Below are 18,520 nucleotides of genomic sequence, written 5' to 3'. Positions count from 1 at the left end.
TGGGGGCCTCCCTGCTTCCTTTTTGGCAGTAAACCGTAAGATGATTTTCACTGCAGGGTAGGGGACACGCGATATCCTTTCCGTTTCAGGCCGGATCGAAGGGATCTCATGTCTTTGTAGGTTGCAAGTGATCCCCACAAGTCCAGGTACCACATGCCCCCATGCGGTGTCATTGGGGCGTGGCTGTCCTCTGTGTCACTCACTGCGTAGAGCTGGAAGTCCGTACCCCCCCCCCGTCCCCCTCGCCTGCTTTGCCCATCCCCCACCCTCACTCAGGTGACCACTAGATTGTCTTCTGTATCCAGGAGTCTGTTTCCATTTGGTTTTGGTTTTTCACTTGTTTCGTTTTTCGGGTTCCACGTATGAGAGGGATCAGCTGGCACTTGTCTTTCTCTGTCCGACTTATTTCACCGAATGTTGTACTCTCAAGGTCCATCCATGTTGCTGCAAATGGCAAGATCTCGTTATTTTTTACGACTGAGTAATGTTCCACTGTATACGTGTATCACAGCTTCCTTTCTAAAAACTTTAAAATTTTTTTTTTCAACGTTTATTTATTTTTGGGACAGAGAGAGACAGAGCATGAACGGGGGAGGGGCAGAGAGAGAGGGAGACACAGAATCGGAAACAGGCTCCAGGCTCCGAGCCATCAGCCCAGAGCCCGACGCGGGGCTCGAACTCACGGACCGCGAGATCGTGACCTGGCTGAAGTCGGACGCTTAACCGACTGCGCCACCCAGGCACCCCTAAATGTTTCTTATCTTTTTTGAAAGAGAGAGTGCAAGCAGGAAAGTGGCAGAGAGAGGATGAGAGAGAATCCCAAGCAGGCCCCTCGCTGTCAGCGCAGAGCCCGACGTGGGGCTCGAACTCACGGAGTGTGAGATCATGACCTGTGCCGAGATCGAGGGTCAGACACTTAACCGACTGAGCCCCCTGGGCGCCCCCGATGCACCACGTCTCCTTTATCCGTTCACCGGTGGATGGACACTGAGGTGGTTTCTACGTCTTGGCTGTTGTGAACGTGAGGGTGCGTGTACGTCTTGGGATCGGCGATTTCACCTTCTTTTGACAAATACTGACACGCGTGGCTCCGGGGTCGGAGGGTGGTTCTACTTGCAACTTGTCGAGGGGCCTCCACACCGTTCCCAGAGCAGCTGCACGGGGGCGCCCCCACCAGCAGTGCACGAGGGCTCCCCTTTCTCCGCGTCCTCACCGACACCTGTTGTTTCCTGAGTTGTTCACGTTGGCCGCTCTGACAGGTGTGAGGTGACGTGTCCTTGTGGTTTGATGATGCGCGATGGCGAGCATCTCATGTGTCCGTTGGCGTCTGGATGTCGTCATCGGCGAGATGTCCGTTCGGGTCCTCTGCCCGGTTTTTAATCGAACAAACGCACAGGTTTGGTCACGTGACAGCTCGGTCCTGCCCTGTGTTAGGGCCGAGGACACAAGAGGCGGGAGATTCCTCAGCTCCTGGTGTGAGGTGCCCACCGCCTGTGGCCTCTCTGTCCACAGTCAGAAAACGCGATTTTCTATCCACGATCCGTGGGATATTTTGGGTAATCGTCACTGCCCGATGCGTGCCAGGCTCTGTGACCCAGGTGTAAGTTTGAGTCACGAGGGTTTACTTTCTGAAGCGGAAGGAGGAAACAAGGCGCGTGAGTTCCACGTGCACGTGGTCCGGGGGGTGTCGCGGTCAGTGTGCCGAATCGAGCTGACGCTCGGATTGCACGTCTTCGGGGGCGGTGGCCGGAGGGTGCAGGGGACATTTACACAGGAGAGGTCGTGCGGGGGCCGGGGCTCGGTGGACGGTGGGTGGCAGCGAGGTGGGTGCCAGGCGGGTTCGGTGACCGTTGGCCACTGTTCCTGACGACTTGGGTGGCCCAGACGAAGCAGCGGGCTTCCTTAGGCACGGGTAATGGCGAAGCAGGACAGAAACCCAAGATGCAGCTCCTTGTGTTTGTGGACTAAACCGTGGACGGTAACTTGGTTCCCGGAGGGAGCGTGGCTCCCTGTGCGGAGCACAGACCTGGAGGGAGCCGGGTGGTGCTGAAATCCGGTCTCCAACCTTGTGAGCTGGGCGGGTGACGTGGTCTCTCGACGCCACTCTGGGAAGCCGAAACGGTAACCCTGTTCTACAAGGTCGCTGAGAGGAGACGTGCGTTACACGAAGAGCGTGAGTCGGGCCGCACGGTGCTGGCGCAAAGCCAGACCTGAGGAAATGGTCACCTTCCGGTCCCCTCACTGCCCCGGCTAATGCTGAGTGTGAACCGTTCACGCCCCGGAGTGTCGTCCTCCTACAAAGGGGGTGACGTCCCAGGGAACAGATGCGCAAAAGAAGCACAAGTCACCCGGTGCCGTGTCACTGGCTCTCCTGGCGGATTTTCCAGAAGAAATGATAACTGTAGTAATTACGTGCCTGCGTCTGCCAGGCCACGCTAGCACCTGCCGAGTCTGGTCCACACAGAGCGGCCCCGCAGCCCATCAGCACACCTGTTTGGGGGTGTGGAAGCCGCCACCCGACTGGGGGCTGGGGTCGCGGGTGTGGAAGCCGCCACGATCCATCGGATCGGTCCTCTGGCACCCACGCAGTGGGCAGGGGGTTGGGCGCAGCTCGCCTCACGCGTCGGGCTGCATGTGCTCAGGCAGCAGATGTTCTCGATCACACTGTAGGTGCTCCCGTAGGTGCTGGAGGTGGGAGACAAACGAACCCCGGCGTGAGTGCTCACGGAGCTCGGCGTCTGGTGGGAGGCACAGGCAGGCAGCGAGCAGACACGAGAGTCGAGCAAGGAGACGGTGGTGAGCGACCGTAGGATCCTTGTGGTTCTGTTCTATCTCTGCTCCTCCTTTAGGGGGGACCCCGTGCAGGTGCTCAGCCCGTGTGGGGCACCGTGCCGCTCACACCGCCGCGGGGCCAGGGGCCGGGCGGACACAGGCCTGGTCTCGGGAAGGTGACAGGAGGTGACAGAGGAGGACGCCAGCTTGCTCTGTTCAGCACCACAAGGGAGAAGCTGGTTTTGTCAGCTTTCGTCGTCCCTGCCTCTCGTAGGAGTGGTGCCTTAGAATAACCACCCTGGGGAGAACAGTGCCTGGATTCAGACTGGCGCCCCGGGCCCCCACGTAACGTGGTACTGAGGAATGCCGCTGCCCGATGGGGAGAGGAGGGAGAGAATCTTCCTCTGCCTTCCACTAAAAAGGGACGTGCAGGCTACAGAGACAGTCTCGAAAGGCTGTTTGCGAGCGCAAACTTTTCAAACAGACGTACGCACAGTTTCTTCTCGCTTTGTTTGGTGAATGCCCATCACGAGCAGAATAAACACACACCCTGTCCCTCAGCTCCAAAGCGTGGGGGCCTCAAGCTGTGTGTGTGCAGCCCGCTTCTCCTCCGGGGCTCCTGTCCAGGGGCAGGAGAGGCTTTCAGGAAGCCTGGGCATCGCCGGGCCTCGACTGCCTGCTGAAACGGTGTTTGGATGAGGCTTTGCTCCCCCTGTGGGAGCTCAGGTGTAGCTTTTCTGCGGATTCTCAAAACGTGACGCAGGGCTGTCACAGAGTGTGCTGGGCCCCGAGCGGTGGGTACGCTGATCTTTAGCTCTGACGACGACCTTGACCATTGGACAGAATCCCAAAAAGGCCGAGTGAGCAGATGCTCTGACTCCAGGGCTGCGTGGTCGGGCTCCTCCTGTGCACTGGGAGGGACCTTGTACACCAGCCCGAACACAGTTCACGCGAGATGCTGACACAGTGAACCCTCAGAGTCCATCTGGAAGAAATGAGTGGGAATCTGTCATTCATACTGCTTTCCTAACGATTAGCCAGTGTGAACGTCCTGATCAAACGTTATTACTGTGTATGTGTCATCGGCATTAACGTCGGCGTCTGTATAATCTTCAATCTGGGTTGCTTTCTTTGAAGGTGAGTTTCTGAGTGATGCTCTTTGCAGGGAAACTGGGTTTGCAATAACCTTGCTTACGGCTTCTTCTCCCACGCTTGTGTTCTGTCGCATGGTCGGCGTTTTGAAGCCCATCACGTGGGGAAGGGGGACAGATGTCGGAGGCTGGAGGTCCTGACCCTAGCCCTAACCCTAACCCGTGGAGGGCTGTGTCAGACTGAGGACGCTCCCCTGGTCCCGGACGCGGGGAGGGGCAGAGAGAGCTCTGCAGGTGCGGTCCGTGTGTCCCTGGGGTTAAAAGGACACAGCAGGGCCGGATTCTGATTAGCAAAGGGGCATATGCTGAACCCCAGAGCCACGAGTAATCTCGTACATACGTCACATGTAAACACTAATTTGCTGACTAATTAATTCACCCTTGTTACCAACTCCTTAGCGCATTGCACGTCCTCTGCCCTGTCGCGAGCACGTACGTGACCCACGGATCACGTGTGTTACAGATACGAGCCCGTGGTATGTACGTTTCCCCGTTGTGGGGCCAGCAGTATGTCAGAGACATGGCGTTTTCTACAACGGCTTCTACACTGTTTATAATAAGGAGGAAATGGGCGCCTGGCTGGCTCAGTCCGTGGAGCGCGTGCCTCTCAGTCGCGAGTTCGAGCCCCACGTTGGGTATGAAGCCTGCTTTAAAAAAAGAAAAACACAAGCAAAGAAAGGAGGAAAAAAGATGTATCCTGTCTTGTGATTCTGTCGACACCGCACTGGTCTGTGTTCCCGTGGATCCACGTCACGGGCAGGAACTGCCTGCTCTCAGCCTAACAGTCTCGTCAGCACTTCCCAGGGGTTTCAGGAGCAGCTTCTCTGCTTCCTTCACCGGGAACACCCGTATTCCGTCCGCGTGGAGAGGTGGCTGTGGGCTGGCAACACGGTGCTCGGCCGACACTCTGGCTTTGAGCGCTGGGGATGCGCTGTGCCTGCCCCCTGCCCCCCTGCCCTCCTGCCCCTGTGCCCCTGTGCCCCCACCTCTGCAACAGGTCAGCTGATAGCTGGCGGCCTCCTTGTGAGGAATGAGCTGTTTTACTACGTGCCCCTCGGCTGGGATTCCCCGCATCGTTGACCCAAGGTGTCCGTCCCTGGGGGTGTGAGTCTGCATCCAGATTGCACCCCTGGGCCTTGGCGGGTGTGCTGACGGGCCGTCCCAGGTCCCGGGTGTGCTGACCGGCCGTCCCCAGGTCCCGGGTGTGCTGACCGGCCGTCCCCAGGTCCCCGGGGTGCTGACGGGCCGTCCCCAGAGAACCTGGGAACGTTTTCTCTGCCCTCAGTCTCCCTCCTGCTGGTGCCCCCGCCCCAGCGTCTCTTGCTTCTCAGAGCCCCTGGCAGGTTTCTCCCTTCTTTCTTCCGCCTGGTCTGTGGGTTGGGGGGACTCTGCCCACCCACCCAGCTCAAGTCCACTATCAGTTCTCATATCGTTAACTCCACTAGATTCACTGGCTCTTCCACAGCGTCTGTCCCTTTGTTGGTTTTCTCCTGTGATGTGCTACAGTCATCGCATGTCTGTTTCTTTAATTTTTTTCAACGTTTGTTAATTTTTGGGAGACAGAGACAGAGCATGGGCATGGGAGGGGCAGAGAGAGGAGGAGACACAGAATCGGAAGCAGGCTTCAGGCTCCAAGCTGTAGGCACAGAGCTCGATGCAGGGCTGGAACCCACGGACCGTGAGATCATGACCTGAGCCGAAGTCGGCCGCTCGACCGACTGAGCCCCCCAGGTGCCCTGATATACATGGTTTTCTTAAGGAGACGTGATCAGAAGTGTCGATGACATTACCTTTCGTACGAGTTCCATTAGTCCAGTGGAGCTGCACAGCCAAGCACTCACTGGGCCGCGTAGACAACACACATTCACATCCTCACGTTCCGGAGGCCAGATGTCCACGTCGGGTGCATCACAGCCTCTTCTTGTCTTCTAGACGGCCGTCTTCTTGCTGTGTCCTCAAGGGTGGGGAGGGGGCTCTGGCGTCTCTTCCCATAAGGACTCCAGTCCTGCAGGATCGGGGCTCAGCCCTCACAGCGTCACTCGATGTGTGTCATAAGAGGCCGTCCACGTCGAGTAGCAATGGCACCGCCATCATCGTGTCTTGAGCCTCAAATACCACAATGGATGGTCTCTGGACGAACTTTACTAAGGATTCTGTAAAACGAGAACTCCCAAATTCCTAAAAGAGCAGGAGTTGCGTCCTCCACGAACGACTCTCATGTTTCCTATTGATGCAGAAATGGTCTGTTAGTGATGGGTCTCAAAGTTCTGAACTTAATTTTGGTGAACTTACAAACTGGAGCAGGTTGGTCACGTCAGGGCACCGTCACGTGTCTCCGCGTGTGGCCCTCGGCCGGGCCGGAGGCGCCGTGGGCGACACTGTCTGCCTGGTGTGCACGGCGTGACTCTCCCCTCCCTGCAGGTCTGGCGCGTTCCAGGTGCTGGCTGTGGATGGCATCCGCACGGGAGTCCTGCAGTTCCACACGGCCCGGGAGAGCGCCGACTGGCTGAGGGCGGTGTCCGCGACCATCAGTGACCTGACACTGGAGAGCGTGAGCACACCTCCCGTGACTTAGTGCTTTTGTGTTTAATCCACAGAAATAGAGATCTTTTAATTTATGATTAACACTAAAATAGTGGGTTACAAGATTAAACAAGGAAATGTACTTTTTTCCAACATACCACATCTCTGACCATAACCAGGTCGTGTTAAGTTGTCCAGATGCCTCCTGGCAGGAGAGTCTGGACCAGGTCAGACGTTTGGATGCCCAGGGGCCGTTTCCCTCCCTGAGAGGACCTTCCTCTCTCAACTCCTCTCCTGCACAGACACAGATGTACTCACGTGACATAATTTCACGTGTACTTTAACTTTATGAAAACAAGAGGCATATCCAGCCAGAAAGATTAGGTCCCAAATATTCAGAGAAAGTGTCCAGGAGACAGTGCCGTCTCCTCGAGCGATCTGTTTGATGTTCAAAGTCAATGCGAAATTAAAAAATTAAAAGTAAAACAAAATGGGCTGGGAGTTAAGTCCAACTAAGTAGTAAGTTCCCCCGGGAACCACGGTGTGCTGGCAGTGGGCTGGTGGCCAGAGCTGTGGACACTCACGGAAGGACTCACTCCTGGTCAGACGTGGCCTTGACTTGCCCAGTGGCTGCGTTTGCATCCTGAGGCCAGCTTCTGTGCTGGAGCGAGCAGGTGGAGGGCCAGTGGGGCCAGCGCTGGGGCTGACACTGCAGCAACACGTGCACAGCGCCCCCCCCCCCGGCCCCCGCCGCCCCTCTTCGTCCACACAGACTGCCTTGTTCTGAAGCTACTGGACAGGTTGACCGAGCACATTGGGAGACTCGGGAAGGAGCGATGTGTTCGATTTCCATTCTGCAGACCTCATGGCTTCTTTCTCCAGTCAGATAAGGAGGCTCTGTAAGCCCTTAGTTTTCAGGCTTGACATTTTGAATTCCAAAGGTATCTGGACGGATAAAAAGAAAGGAGAAAGCAGACAGCTCGTGGTAGATTGGTATTTGCAGGCGTGCATGTGACCGTGAGTGTCCCTCAGTTCTGGGTGAGTTTTTCACATCCCAGCCGGTAGGCAGAGCAGAGGGGAGGAAGCCGGAAATGGGGACCTGAAGTCACATTCCGAGCGTGTGTGCTATTATCCGGGATCTCCACTTCCTCACCGGTAAAGTTTGGAGATAGTACCACCTTGCGGGATTCCTGGGGGGGTGGGGGAGAATGTGTGTGACGTGAAACCCTACGATCGTTAGAGCAGAAAGTGTCTTCCCCACTTTTTTCAGGTATTGAAATTCAAGTATCTGTGGTCCCATAGCTTCACTCACACAAGATGCTGCTATTTGGAAAAGAACAGCTTTAGTATGCTAATACTGTTTTTTGCGAGTTTTGTTTTTTGCGAGTTTTGTTTTTTGCGAGTTTTGTTTTTTGCGAGTATTGTTTTTTGCGAGTATTGTTTTTTGCGAGTTTTGTTTTTTGCGAGTATTGTTTTTTGCGAGTATTGTTTTTTGCGAGTTTTGTTTTTTGCGAGTTTTGTTTTTTGCTAGTTTTGTTTTTTGCTAGTTTTGTTTTTTGCTACTATTGTTTTTTGCTAATATTGTTTTTTTTTTTTCCGTTGTGGGAACTGCTGCTACACATTTGTACGTAGTCTGGTTTTTAGGTTAGAAATACATCGTAAAAGAAACTTGTTCCCAAGGACCCTTCCCGCGGCTAGTTAATTTCAGTTGCCAGTTCGACAGGTGAGGAAATGATGGCGTTAATCTTCTTGTCATAGTGACTTCTCACTCCCCTCTCTTCACAGATGAAAATGGTGAATGAGGGCTGTTCTCCTCGTGACCAGGTAGGGCTTGTGTTTTTCATGTTGATCCTATAACAAGTCTCTACAGTAGCTTCTGGATTTGGAGCTTGATTTGGAAATCTGGGGAGGACGGGCAGACCGAAGTCAGGGGTCCTCCCCCCAGTATCAGCTCCACCAAACTGCTCAGTTTTAGCGGAAACAGCTTCGGAGGGGCTTCTGGTCCCCGGTGCCACGTTATAACCGAGCTGTCGGCACGTGCTCTGAGGAAGTGCGATTAAACAGCTGTGTCACTGTGAGTATTCAAGCCGAGAGGGTTTTCCCTGCGTGATCTGAGCACGGTGTGATTCTCCTAGAGAACGTCCTCACTTGGAGGGCCTTGCCCGGGGCGGCCTCTGGCCAGCAGGAATTACAGCAGGTGTGTGGGAACAGCGCTCCTGGGGCGCCGGCTCGCCCGCAGGGCCGCGTCGTGGGGAGTCAACACCTCCTTCCTTCCAGGGCTGGGTGCTGCCCCCCGACTCAGGGCCCTCCCTCGCTCGGTCTGCGAGCACCGCGAGTGACCCATCACGCTCAACTGGTTTGAGCGCCAGGTGCCGTCACAGTTGAAGCCGTCGTGTAAGGGCAGACTTTTTATTCACTGCCCATCAGTTTTCCGATTTGCCTCTCGCAGGTTTGAGGTGCAGAAAACCGAGAAGAGTGAGCTCAGTTTGCTTTAAGTAGCGCCCACACACGCCCTAGATGGCGCTCGCGATCAGGCGTGGGCGCAGGGTGGGGGCACTCGTCCGCGTTTGCTGCGCGAGAGGGACAGTTAGGCCTGGGTCTGAGTCAATCCACGAGTGCGCGTTTTGTAATTAGAAAAGAAACTCTAGGGGCACCTGGGTGGCCCAGTCGGTTGAGCGTCCGACTTCGGCTCAGGTCATGACCTCGCAGTTCATGGGTTTGAGTCCTGCGTCGGGCGCTGTGCTGACAGCTCAGAGCCTGGAGCCTGCTTCCGATTCTGTCTCCCTGTCTCTGCCCCTCCCCTGCTCGCACTCTGTCTATCTCTCAAAAATAAACAAGAAAGAAAGAAAGAGAGAGAGAGAGAGAGAGAGAGAGAAAGAAAGAGAGGAAGGAAGAGAGGAAGGAAGGAAGGAAGGAAGAGAAAGAAAGAAAGAAAGAAAGAAAGAAAGAAAGAAAGAAAGAAAGAAAGAAAGAAAAGAAAGAAAGGAAGAAAGAAAGAAAGAAAGAAAGAGAGGAAGGAAGGAAGGAAGGAAGAGAAAGAAAGAAAGAAAGGAAAGAAAGGAAAGAAAGGAAGAAAGAAAGAAAGAAAAGGAAAGAAAGAAAGAAAGAAGGAAAGAAAGAAAGAAAGAGAGAGAAAGAAAAAGAAAGAGAGGAAGGAAGGAAGAGAAAGAAAGAAAGGAAGAAAGAAAGAAAGAAAGGAAAGAAAGAAAGGAAGAAAGAAAGAAAGAAAGAAAAGGAAAGAAAGAAAGAAAGAAAGAAAGAAGGAAAGGAAGAAAGAAAGAAAGAAAAGGAAAGAAGGAAAGAAAGAAAGAAAGAAAGAAAGAGAGAGAAAGAAAAAGAAAGAGAGGAAGGAAGGAAGAGAAAGAAAGAAAGAAAGGAAAGAAAGAAAGAGAGAGAAAGAAAGAAAGGAAGAAAGAAAGAAAGAGAGGAAGGAAGGAAGGAAGAGAAAGAAAGAAAGAAAGGAAAGAAAGAAAGGAAGAAAGAAAGAAAGAAAAGGAAAGAAAGAAAGAAAGAAAGAAGGAAAGGAAGAAAGAAAGAAAGAAAAGGAAAGAAGGAAAGAAAGAAAGAAAGAAAGAGAGAGAAAGAAAAAGAAAGAGAGGAAGGAAGGAAGAGAAAGAAAGAAAGAAAGGAAAGAAAGAAAGAGAGAGAAAGAAAGAAAGAAAGAAAGGAAGAAAGAAAGAAAGAGAGGAAGGAAGGAAGGAAGAGAAAAAGAAAGAAAGGAAAGAAAGAAAGGAAGAAAGAAAGAAAGAAAGAAAGAAAGAAAGAAAGGAAAGAAAGAAAGGAAGAAAGAAAGAAAGAAAGAAAAGGAAAGAAAGAAAGAAAGAAAGAAAGAAAGAAGGAAAGGAAGAAAGAAAGAGAGAGAAAGAAAAAGAAAGAGAGGAAGGAAGGAAGGAAGAGAAAGAAAGAAAGAAAGAAAGAGAGAAAGAAAGAAAGAAAGAAAGAAAGAAAAAGAAAGAAAAAGAAAGAGGAAGGAAGGAAGAGAAAGAAAGAAAGGAAAGAAAGAAAGGAAGAAAGAAAGAAAGAAGGAAAGAAACGAAACTCTAAGGAAAGCTGCTCTAAATGTACCTTCTTTTTCTTGTAACATTTTTCTGAATACACGACCATCTGTTTTGCCTTAGGGAGCTGAAGGAGGGCGGTGAGCTGTTAATGGGTGATAGTTCCATAGATGCCTTCAAACTCATACAGGATTCATTTCGTAGTCCTGTACAGAAAATACCGTTTTCTCAGTCTGCGCTGTGTTTCTAACGTGGCGGCTCTTGTGGACTCTTCCACTGAGGGCAGAGCTCCACAGTCCACACGTAAAGCGTGTCTTCTCCAGGCTGAGGGGGGAGGGGGAACCGACCAATCGGTTCTGCTCTCTCCTGGAATAATTTACCGTTGGGAAATTGGATCTCACAATTAGCAAAATGTCTGTGGAATTGTTTTTATGGTAAATCAGAGACTCTCTCGAGACCACAGGGGAGAGGGATGGTCCGGGTGGTGACCCAGAACTCAGCTTTTCAGTCGTTCGGTGGGGACCCTCCCCGGGACCCTGCTGGCAGGTCACTGCAGTCAGGGCTGTGCACACGTGGGCATGCGCGGTGTGTGGCTTTGACGGGGCTTGAACTTACCGCGCTTGGAGGAACACACTGGCCTTTCAGGATGTACCTGTGTCTCCTGGCACGTGAGGAAGAGCTCGGGTCTGGGATTCAGAACACGCTGTGTTTCGCTCTGAAAATCGGGAGTCGCAGCAGAAAATCAGGAACCAGTGTTCAGGGCAACTTCAAGCCATCCGAGGAGCAGAACTCCCGATGCTGAGAGCGCTAGGTAGTTACGGCTCAGGGACCTCGAGGCAGTGGGGTAATCTTGCTCTGCTTGGTCTTAGCAGGATGTTGTCACACGCTAAGCCATGCCACTGTGATACCAGTGTCCCTAACACCTGGGTTCTAATCCCAAGTAATCCCTTCACTGGTGACATAATTCAGCCAAATTAATGTCTCAGCCACAGTTTTCTCTCCCATAAGATAAGCAAGCGGTAATGGGAAATCTAAAGACTTTTTCCAACCTCAAAATTTCCTTATTACTTTGAACTTTTTTTAATGTTTGTTTATTTTTGAGAGAGAGAGAGAGAGAGAGAGAGAGAGAGAGCGAGCACGAGTGGGGGAGGGGCAGAGAGAGGGAGACACAGACCCTGAAGCCAGCTCCAGGCTCCGAGCTGTCAGCACAGAGCCCGACGCGGGGCTTGAACCCACAAACTGGGAGACCTTGGCCTGCCATCCAGGCGCCTCTGAACTCTTTTTCCCCTCGGGGGCTCAAATTAGTTCATTTGGAAGGAAATATTAGAGACGAGCTTTACTGTGTGGACTTTCTGAAGAGCTACCCCTGCCTTGTCTCAGTGTGCTTTGGGTACAGATTATCTCACATGTGCTCCAAAAACTAAACGTTTTGTATGTATTATAGGAGTTTAGATTTGTGATGTTGGGCCCTTAGGAACGAGAAGGCATGCTTTTTTTCATTCTGAACCGTTAATTCCTGGTTTTGGTATGTAGAAAAAACATACTATTTGATTAAATACTTTTAAAAGTAAACGTATTTGGGAATTGCTGCAATTTGCAAAAACAACTACAAGACAGAATTGGCAGATCATACAGAAAACCCAGTACAGATGATTCTAGACTCACGTTCAGCGAGTAAGATAGCTGTAGATCTTGCCCTCCAAACAGAGGCGGGTCCTTCCGGGATGCCGGCCAGCCTGAAAACAACACATGTACATTTAAAATGGTCCCGGGCGAACCCGAACACGTGCTCCCTGCTAAAACAACAAGCAGTTCTGTACATTTCCAAACTACATTTTTTCTAGAAAACCTGAAGTAAAGGGAAATGTGGATGCCTGGCTCATCAAACCCAAAAGAAACCTAAGTATCTCAGATAATGTGGGCATTTTCTGTGTAAAGGGCCAACCCTACGGCATCGTCTCACGAACACGTACCTAATTATCTTGACTCAGTCAAGTGAAAAAAAAGGCTTTCCTATAGAAATGGAATCAGAAGAGATAAATGAAAATGTGCTCATTTATTATAATGAACGGTTATGTCCTCTTAATGTAATTTACAGTGACATAATCAGGTAGGTGTTCCTAAAATTATAATATACGTTTCTTGGAACACATAATAAGCCATTAGAAAATTCATAATGTAAAAGATAATATTAGCTACCCTTGAAATTATTTATGAACTACAGATACCCAAAAAAGATTCATAAAACAGGCGACGTTTCTAATAATAGCTAAGCTGTAACTTATTTCTTTGCTAATTAATCGAGGCGGAATTAAATTACATACAGAGTTTTATTAAGTTCACATGCAATTTATAGATGTCTCAGATTAACGATCTAGTTTTTAAACATTTCTTTTTGTAAAACTTCATCTGGCATCTTGACCTAGGACGTCTTTCACCGGCCGTAAGAGTGAAAGCTGTCAGGAATTTGTCACGGAAACCGCAGAAGCGGAGAGGACCTACCTGAGCCCGGGCTGGGCGCCCCAGTGAGCCCCAGGGCACCGCCTTGAAGCGGCTCGTAGGACGGTTTTATTTCGTAAGGTTTCCTGGCATGTCTGTGGTAATTCACTCTTCGTTTTACTTACACGTGAAGCTGCTTTAAACACTTATTTTGGAAACATGGCAAAAGGAGGAAATTAAAATGAAATGACTACAAAATATGTGTCACATCAAAATTTGGGGTAAGATGCAGGGACTTCAGCTTAACATCAGTTTGTGTTCATGCACTGAACACTTAGGTTATATCGCTGCTTCCGTAAGCTTTTTGGATCCTGTTCTGATTTGTTACAGCTTGCACACAAAATGCCAGTCGTAGGAGTCAAATATTGTTGTCTTCTCTTCACTCTCGTCAGGAAGTGGAACCTAAAGAAACAGTCACCTTTCCCACGTGCGCCAGCTCTGTGCAAACTCATGGACGAATCCGAAATCCTAGCCCCTGAGAGGATGTGATGTAATACTGTGTTTTTCAGGATGCGTGGAAGGCACGACTCTGCCACAGGCGAGGGGCCCGGTGGTGCCCAGACGTGCACACGGAGCCCGGCAGGTGCAGAGCCCCGGGCTGTCCCGGGACACCCCCTTTCACATCCGTCTGCTTGGTCAGGGTTAGGACACCTGCTGGTTCTGGGCGTGCCCGTCTCTGCCGCTTCCAGCCCTGCGACCGTGCCCGCTGCGAAGGCTTTGCTTTAATGACACGGGCTTTCTTTTGCAGGTTGTGCACATGGGCTGGGTCAGGGAGAGACTCGAAGGCACCAGCTCCCGTGAGACCTTCAGATCCAAGTTCTTGGCCCTGAAAGGCTCTTTGCTGTATGTTTTCAGCACCGCTCCGGTAAGGACGCCTTGACACTCCGCGGGCAAGGGGTTGCTGATGAGAAGCAGCGATGGGATCCAGTGTTCGCGGGAGGCCAGGGCGGCCCCTCCCGGAGGGTGGGGGCACAGAGCCCGTCCGTTACGTGGTCGGAGAACCCAGAGACGAAACAGAACAGGTCATGAAACTTTAAAAGTTCCTCTTTCCTTCACATCCCCCAGGTTTTGTGAAAATAACCAAACAGCCTGATTCAGCAGGGCCCCTCGTAGAAACCTGACGCTAAATGCCATAGTTTGCAATTTTGTTTTCAAATTAGCACCGACGACGCCTTTCTCCCTGAGCGAACCAGGTACATAACGTGTGCTCTGCCTCGGGTATCAGTCAAAGCAGCTTCTGTGGGCATCAGGACCAGGAACCACAGGACCTGGGAGGTTCAGGCGTCCAGAACTTGGGATGCGCTGTGTGCGGTGTCGATGGAACTTTCTGCCGTTGAAAGTAAATAACAGGTTTCCTTCCTCTTAAGGCTGGGCCGTGTCCCATTGTGCACACACACCGCACTCTTTCTCTGCCCACCGGGCGACGGACCTTGAATTGTGTCCACATGCGGCTGTTGCGAATAGCACTGGATGGAAGTTTGAGTGTGCGGACGCCCGGATTTCATCTCCTTTGCACAAATACCGAATCACGTGGTACCTCCAGGTTTGACGCTTTGAGGACCCTCCGCACTGTTGTCAGTGGTGGCCCTGCCAGCTCACATTCACCGACAGTGCACGCGGCTCCCTTTCTGCACGTTCCCGCCAGCACCCAGTGTTTGTCTGGGGGACGGGGTGCGTGGTGGGAAGACAGTGTCATGGGTGGAGCCCCACCTCCAAACGCATCGGGCCGCGCACGTTAAATTTGTGTTCTTGTTGGATGGCGATCATATCCCAAGAAAGTGGTTTTAAAAAAATAAAGAATAATGAAAGGGCAGAATCACATTTTACCTCCAGGCATCGAGACAATAATGCAAGTTTGCACTAATGAATATAGTTTTTTTAGTAAGCTTTTTAATTGGGAATAATTTTAGATTTACCTAAAGTCGCATATGTGGTATGGAGAGTTGTGGGTCCCAGTTTCCCCAAAGGTTGGCACCAAATGGGACTGTGGACCCTTTGCTGAAAGTGAAACTGGACAGTGGTCCCTCCTGGTCACTAAACCAGACACTGCTGTCCTCACCAGCCTGTCCACTGACGCTCTTCCTGTCCCAGGACCCCCCCCCAGGACACCGGCTTGGGTGTAGCTGCACGTGTTTTGATAAACCAACAATGCTGTGAATTTACTGAGGCCGAAGGGTTTTCTGAGTTAAAAAAAAAAAAAAAACAATCATAGAATTCTACTCAGAACAAATGTGCTAATGTTTTTTAACATTTGTTGCTAAACATCCATTCTCTGGGTTTGGACAAGGGTGCAGTGATGCGCGTCCACCATTACAGCATCCTACAGAGTGGTTTCGCTGTCCTGAACATCCTCTGTGCCCAACCCCCACCCGTCCTGTGGCCCAAAACCACCGATCATTTACTGTCTCCGTGGGTTCCCCTTATCCAGGTTGTCCTGTAGTTGGAACCATAGTGCGCGGCCTTTTCGCGTTGGCTTCCCTCACTCAGTAACATCTGAGATTCCTCCTTGTCTTTTCGTGGCTTGTAGCTCATGTATTTTTAGCGCAGAATGAGATTCCGTTGTCTGGCTGGACCACAGTTTGTTTATCCGTCACCTACTGAAGGGCGTCTTGGTTACTTCCGAGCTTAGCAGTTGCGAATAAAGCTGCTGTGAACATCCACGTGCGGGTTTCCACGTGGACGCAAGTCCTCACCTCCTTTGACGGAATTCCAAGGAGTGTGATCGCTGGACCGTCTGGTGTTTAGTTTTGTGAGGAGGCTCCACGCTGTCTTCCGAAGGGGCCGCACCATTCTGCGTCGCCTGCCACCTGCCATGAGGGGGCGTTCCTGCCCCACGTCCTCGCCAGCACCTGCCGTTGTCGGGGTTCCGGATTGTGGCCATTCTCACGGGTGTGCGGTGGGGCCCCGTGTGGTTTTAACTTGCGTTTCGCGGACGACGAGTGAGGCATCTGCTGCCTTTGTCTCTTCGCTGGGGAGGCATCTGTTGAGGTCTTCGGCCTATTTTTTTACTCAGGTTCGCTAACTGTTGAGTTTTAAGAGTTCTTTGTATTTTTTGGGTAACAGTCCTTTCTTGGATGTGTCTTTGGCAAACATTTCCTCCCAGTCTGTGGCTCGCCCTCTCTCTCTCTTTGTCTTTCTCAGAGCAGTGTTTTTAACCTTAATGGAGTCCAGCTCATTGGTTGTTCCCTTCATGGATCCCGTCTGTGGTGTTGGATCGAAAAGGTCATCATCACCCCCAAGGTCACCTCGGTGTCCCCGATGTTATGTTTTAGGAGTCTTACATTTTGCATTTTGATTCTGACTGATTCTGAGCTTTTCGTCAGGCATGTAAGGTCTGGGTCGAGATTGATTATTTTGCACACGGATGTCCCCTTGTTCCCCAGTCACTTGATGAAAGACGGTCTAGGCTCTGTTCTGTTTTCTTTGCTCCCTTGTGAACCATCAGTGACTATATGTGATTAGGAGCTCTGTCTGATCCATTGATCTGTGTGGCTCTAAACCACCTGCGGTGAACGCTGTAGCTTTGTAGTAAGTCTTGAAGTCGGTTGGTGTCAGTTTTCCAACCTTTCTCCCTCAATATCAGGCTGCCTGTCGGGATGCTTTGCCTCCATATGCATCTGAAGGTTAGAACGTCTGCATCCACAAAGTAACGTCCTGGGAATGGCTAGGCGGAGTTCTCACGGAAGTTAATTTCTTAACAGACACGATGTTCCGGGTAAAAATGGCCGGGATATGAGGTCCTGTGATGATGTCTCCGTCCCTCGTGAGTCTGAGCCCCTGGACTCTGAGCCTCCCCAACGTTCTCTGGTTTATCTACCCCCTTCTGTGGGGCAGGGTGGGTGGGGGACTGGACTTGGGATGTCCCTTCCCCTGGGCAGGGAGGCTCTGATGAAACCCCACCAGGTTCCGGTCTGACTGACCAGCCTCCCCGAGGGCAGGCCTGTGCAGAGCTGGGCGCTGGGACATTTCAAACGTCTCTGAAGGGACTTTCCCCGGTGTTTTCTGTGGGAACCTGGTCGAGCTCCTGCAGGTAAATCTCACACTGTTGGGGGTCTCCCCCACCCTGTGACTGGGTTGCCCTGCAGTTTTTAACTCTCAGCAGCTCGCTAATGACAGGCCAGATTTTCCCGCCCGCCCTGGTGCCCGCCGTGGACTCCGCACCTCCTGACCTGTCTCGGGGCCGTGGTGCGCCCTGTGTCCTCCCCTGTGGCTCTCACGGATCTGCGAAGAGTCTGTTGAGGTTCTCACTTGTTACACCGGAGCAGGGACTTCCAAGGTCCTTGTGCACAAGCAGAAACATGTTTACTTTTTAAATAGAAAAGAAATCAAACTCTCCCATCACTTAATGGTATTATGCTTGTTTAAACAAACCGTTTTCATGCATTATCCAAAATAACAAAAGCACATTTTTAAATGGGGACTCGGAAGACTTTATAAGACAAGGAAGAAGTTTCAGTCTGAAAAACCCCGGGGAAAGAGTGGTTTGGTAGAGTAAGTTGTGCATTATAATCACTGGCTGTGGGACGAGGTGTGTTGTTCCCCCTTCATTCGATAGTCTGCTCGCTTTGGGGACAGGGACAGCAGACGGCAGCCGCCGCCCCCCTCCCCCCCGCAGGGTCACTGTGAGCCCCGAGAGACCGCACCTACGTGTTCGTACACGTGTTTGAAGACGCCGGAGCATTTAAAGTGAACGGGTGGACTTTGGTATTGGTACTCGGCGAGTCTCGCTGTAAGAGCAGTACCCAGAAAATGGCAAGGGAATCTGACCTCGCTGTTGGCAGGTATTTCGGTCCGGCCGGGGCTCGTACCCTGCAGCCGATCACAGGGTCTACTTTGCCCAAGTCTGTAGCACCCCCCCATGTTACGTTTGCAGCTCTGGTGACAGAAGACACGAGTCGACCACTGGTCACGCCCCACACGCCTCCGGGCCGGTTTCCCGCCCCGGCCCCGCAGGCAGCGCAGTGAGCACCGCCGTGTTCCGCACGGACACTGAGCAGAGGGGGGACGGGGGCACAGGAGAGAGACGATCTCTCCGACTCGGTAAACGAGGACCCTCTTGGGAGAGCAGAGTCCAGGGGAGGTAAATTCGCAGGTGTCCCCCACCAGTCGCTGTCGCTGTCCCGTGAGAAAGTCCCGTGTTCAAGGACGGCTTCTGAGCTCCGTCAGGTGGAGCCAAAGGGATGATGTTGAAGCAGAGGAGGGAAAAGGAGGGCAGAACGTGGAAGAGAGGCGCGGAGGGGGCGTCCGCGGTTTCCGGCTCAAGGTCCTGCCCGGAGGAGGCAGAGCCCAGGGGTGGGGGCTGGCCCGGCCTCAGGCCCTCCTAGGTGTTCACACGGGCCGACGAAAGCCGGGATTGTTCTCATCACTGTGCTCTCCTTCCAGCCAGCGGGTTATTTCTGACTTGCAAATTGGCATCTGAGAAAACGTGAACAACGTGTTTTCAAAAATCATTAAAATGTGTTAATAACAGTCATGAAGTCAGTTTTACAGCATCGTACAGCAGTAACGTATAAATTATGTGGCAGTTCCTTACGAATATGCAGGGAATAGTAGAAGCAAGTTTAAGAATGTCAATTAGGC

The 18,520-nt window shown here is 51.8% G+C and overlaps 1 protein-coding gene across 1 annotated transcript in view; it reads left to right on the top strand.

Annotated features, from left to right (window-relative positions):
- The window catches only part of SNTG2 (syntrophin gamma 2), a 184,813-nt gene that overhangs the window by 122,772 nt on the left and 43,521 nt on the right, over window positions 1–18,520 (top strand). The window contains exons 10-12 of the mRNA XM_045447897.1: window positions 6,345–6,474; window positions 8,232–8,270; window positions 13,689–13,805. Coding sequence (XP_045303853.1) covers window positions 6,345–6,474; window positions 8,232–8,270; window positions 13,689–13,805 — 286 coding nt within the window. The remainder of the gene's footprint in view (window positions 1–6,344; window positions 6,475–8,231; window positions 8,271–13,688; window positions 13,806–18,520) is intronic.

Source organism: Leopardus geoffroyi, chromosome A3, assembly GCF_018350155.1.
Source record: "Leopardus geoffroyi isolate Oge1 chromosome A3, O.geoffroyi_Oge1_pat1.0, whole genome shotgun sequence".
NCBI lineage: Eukaryota > Metazoa > Chordata > Mammalia > Carnivora > Felidae > Leopardus > Leopardus geoffroyi.
This window is presented reverse-complemented; position numbering and strand designations above follow the sequence as displayed.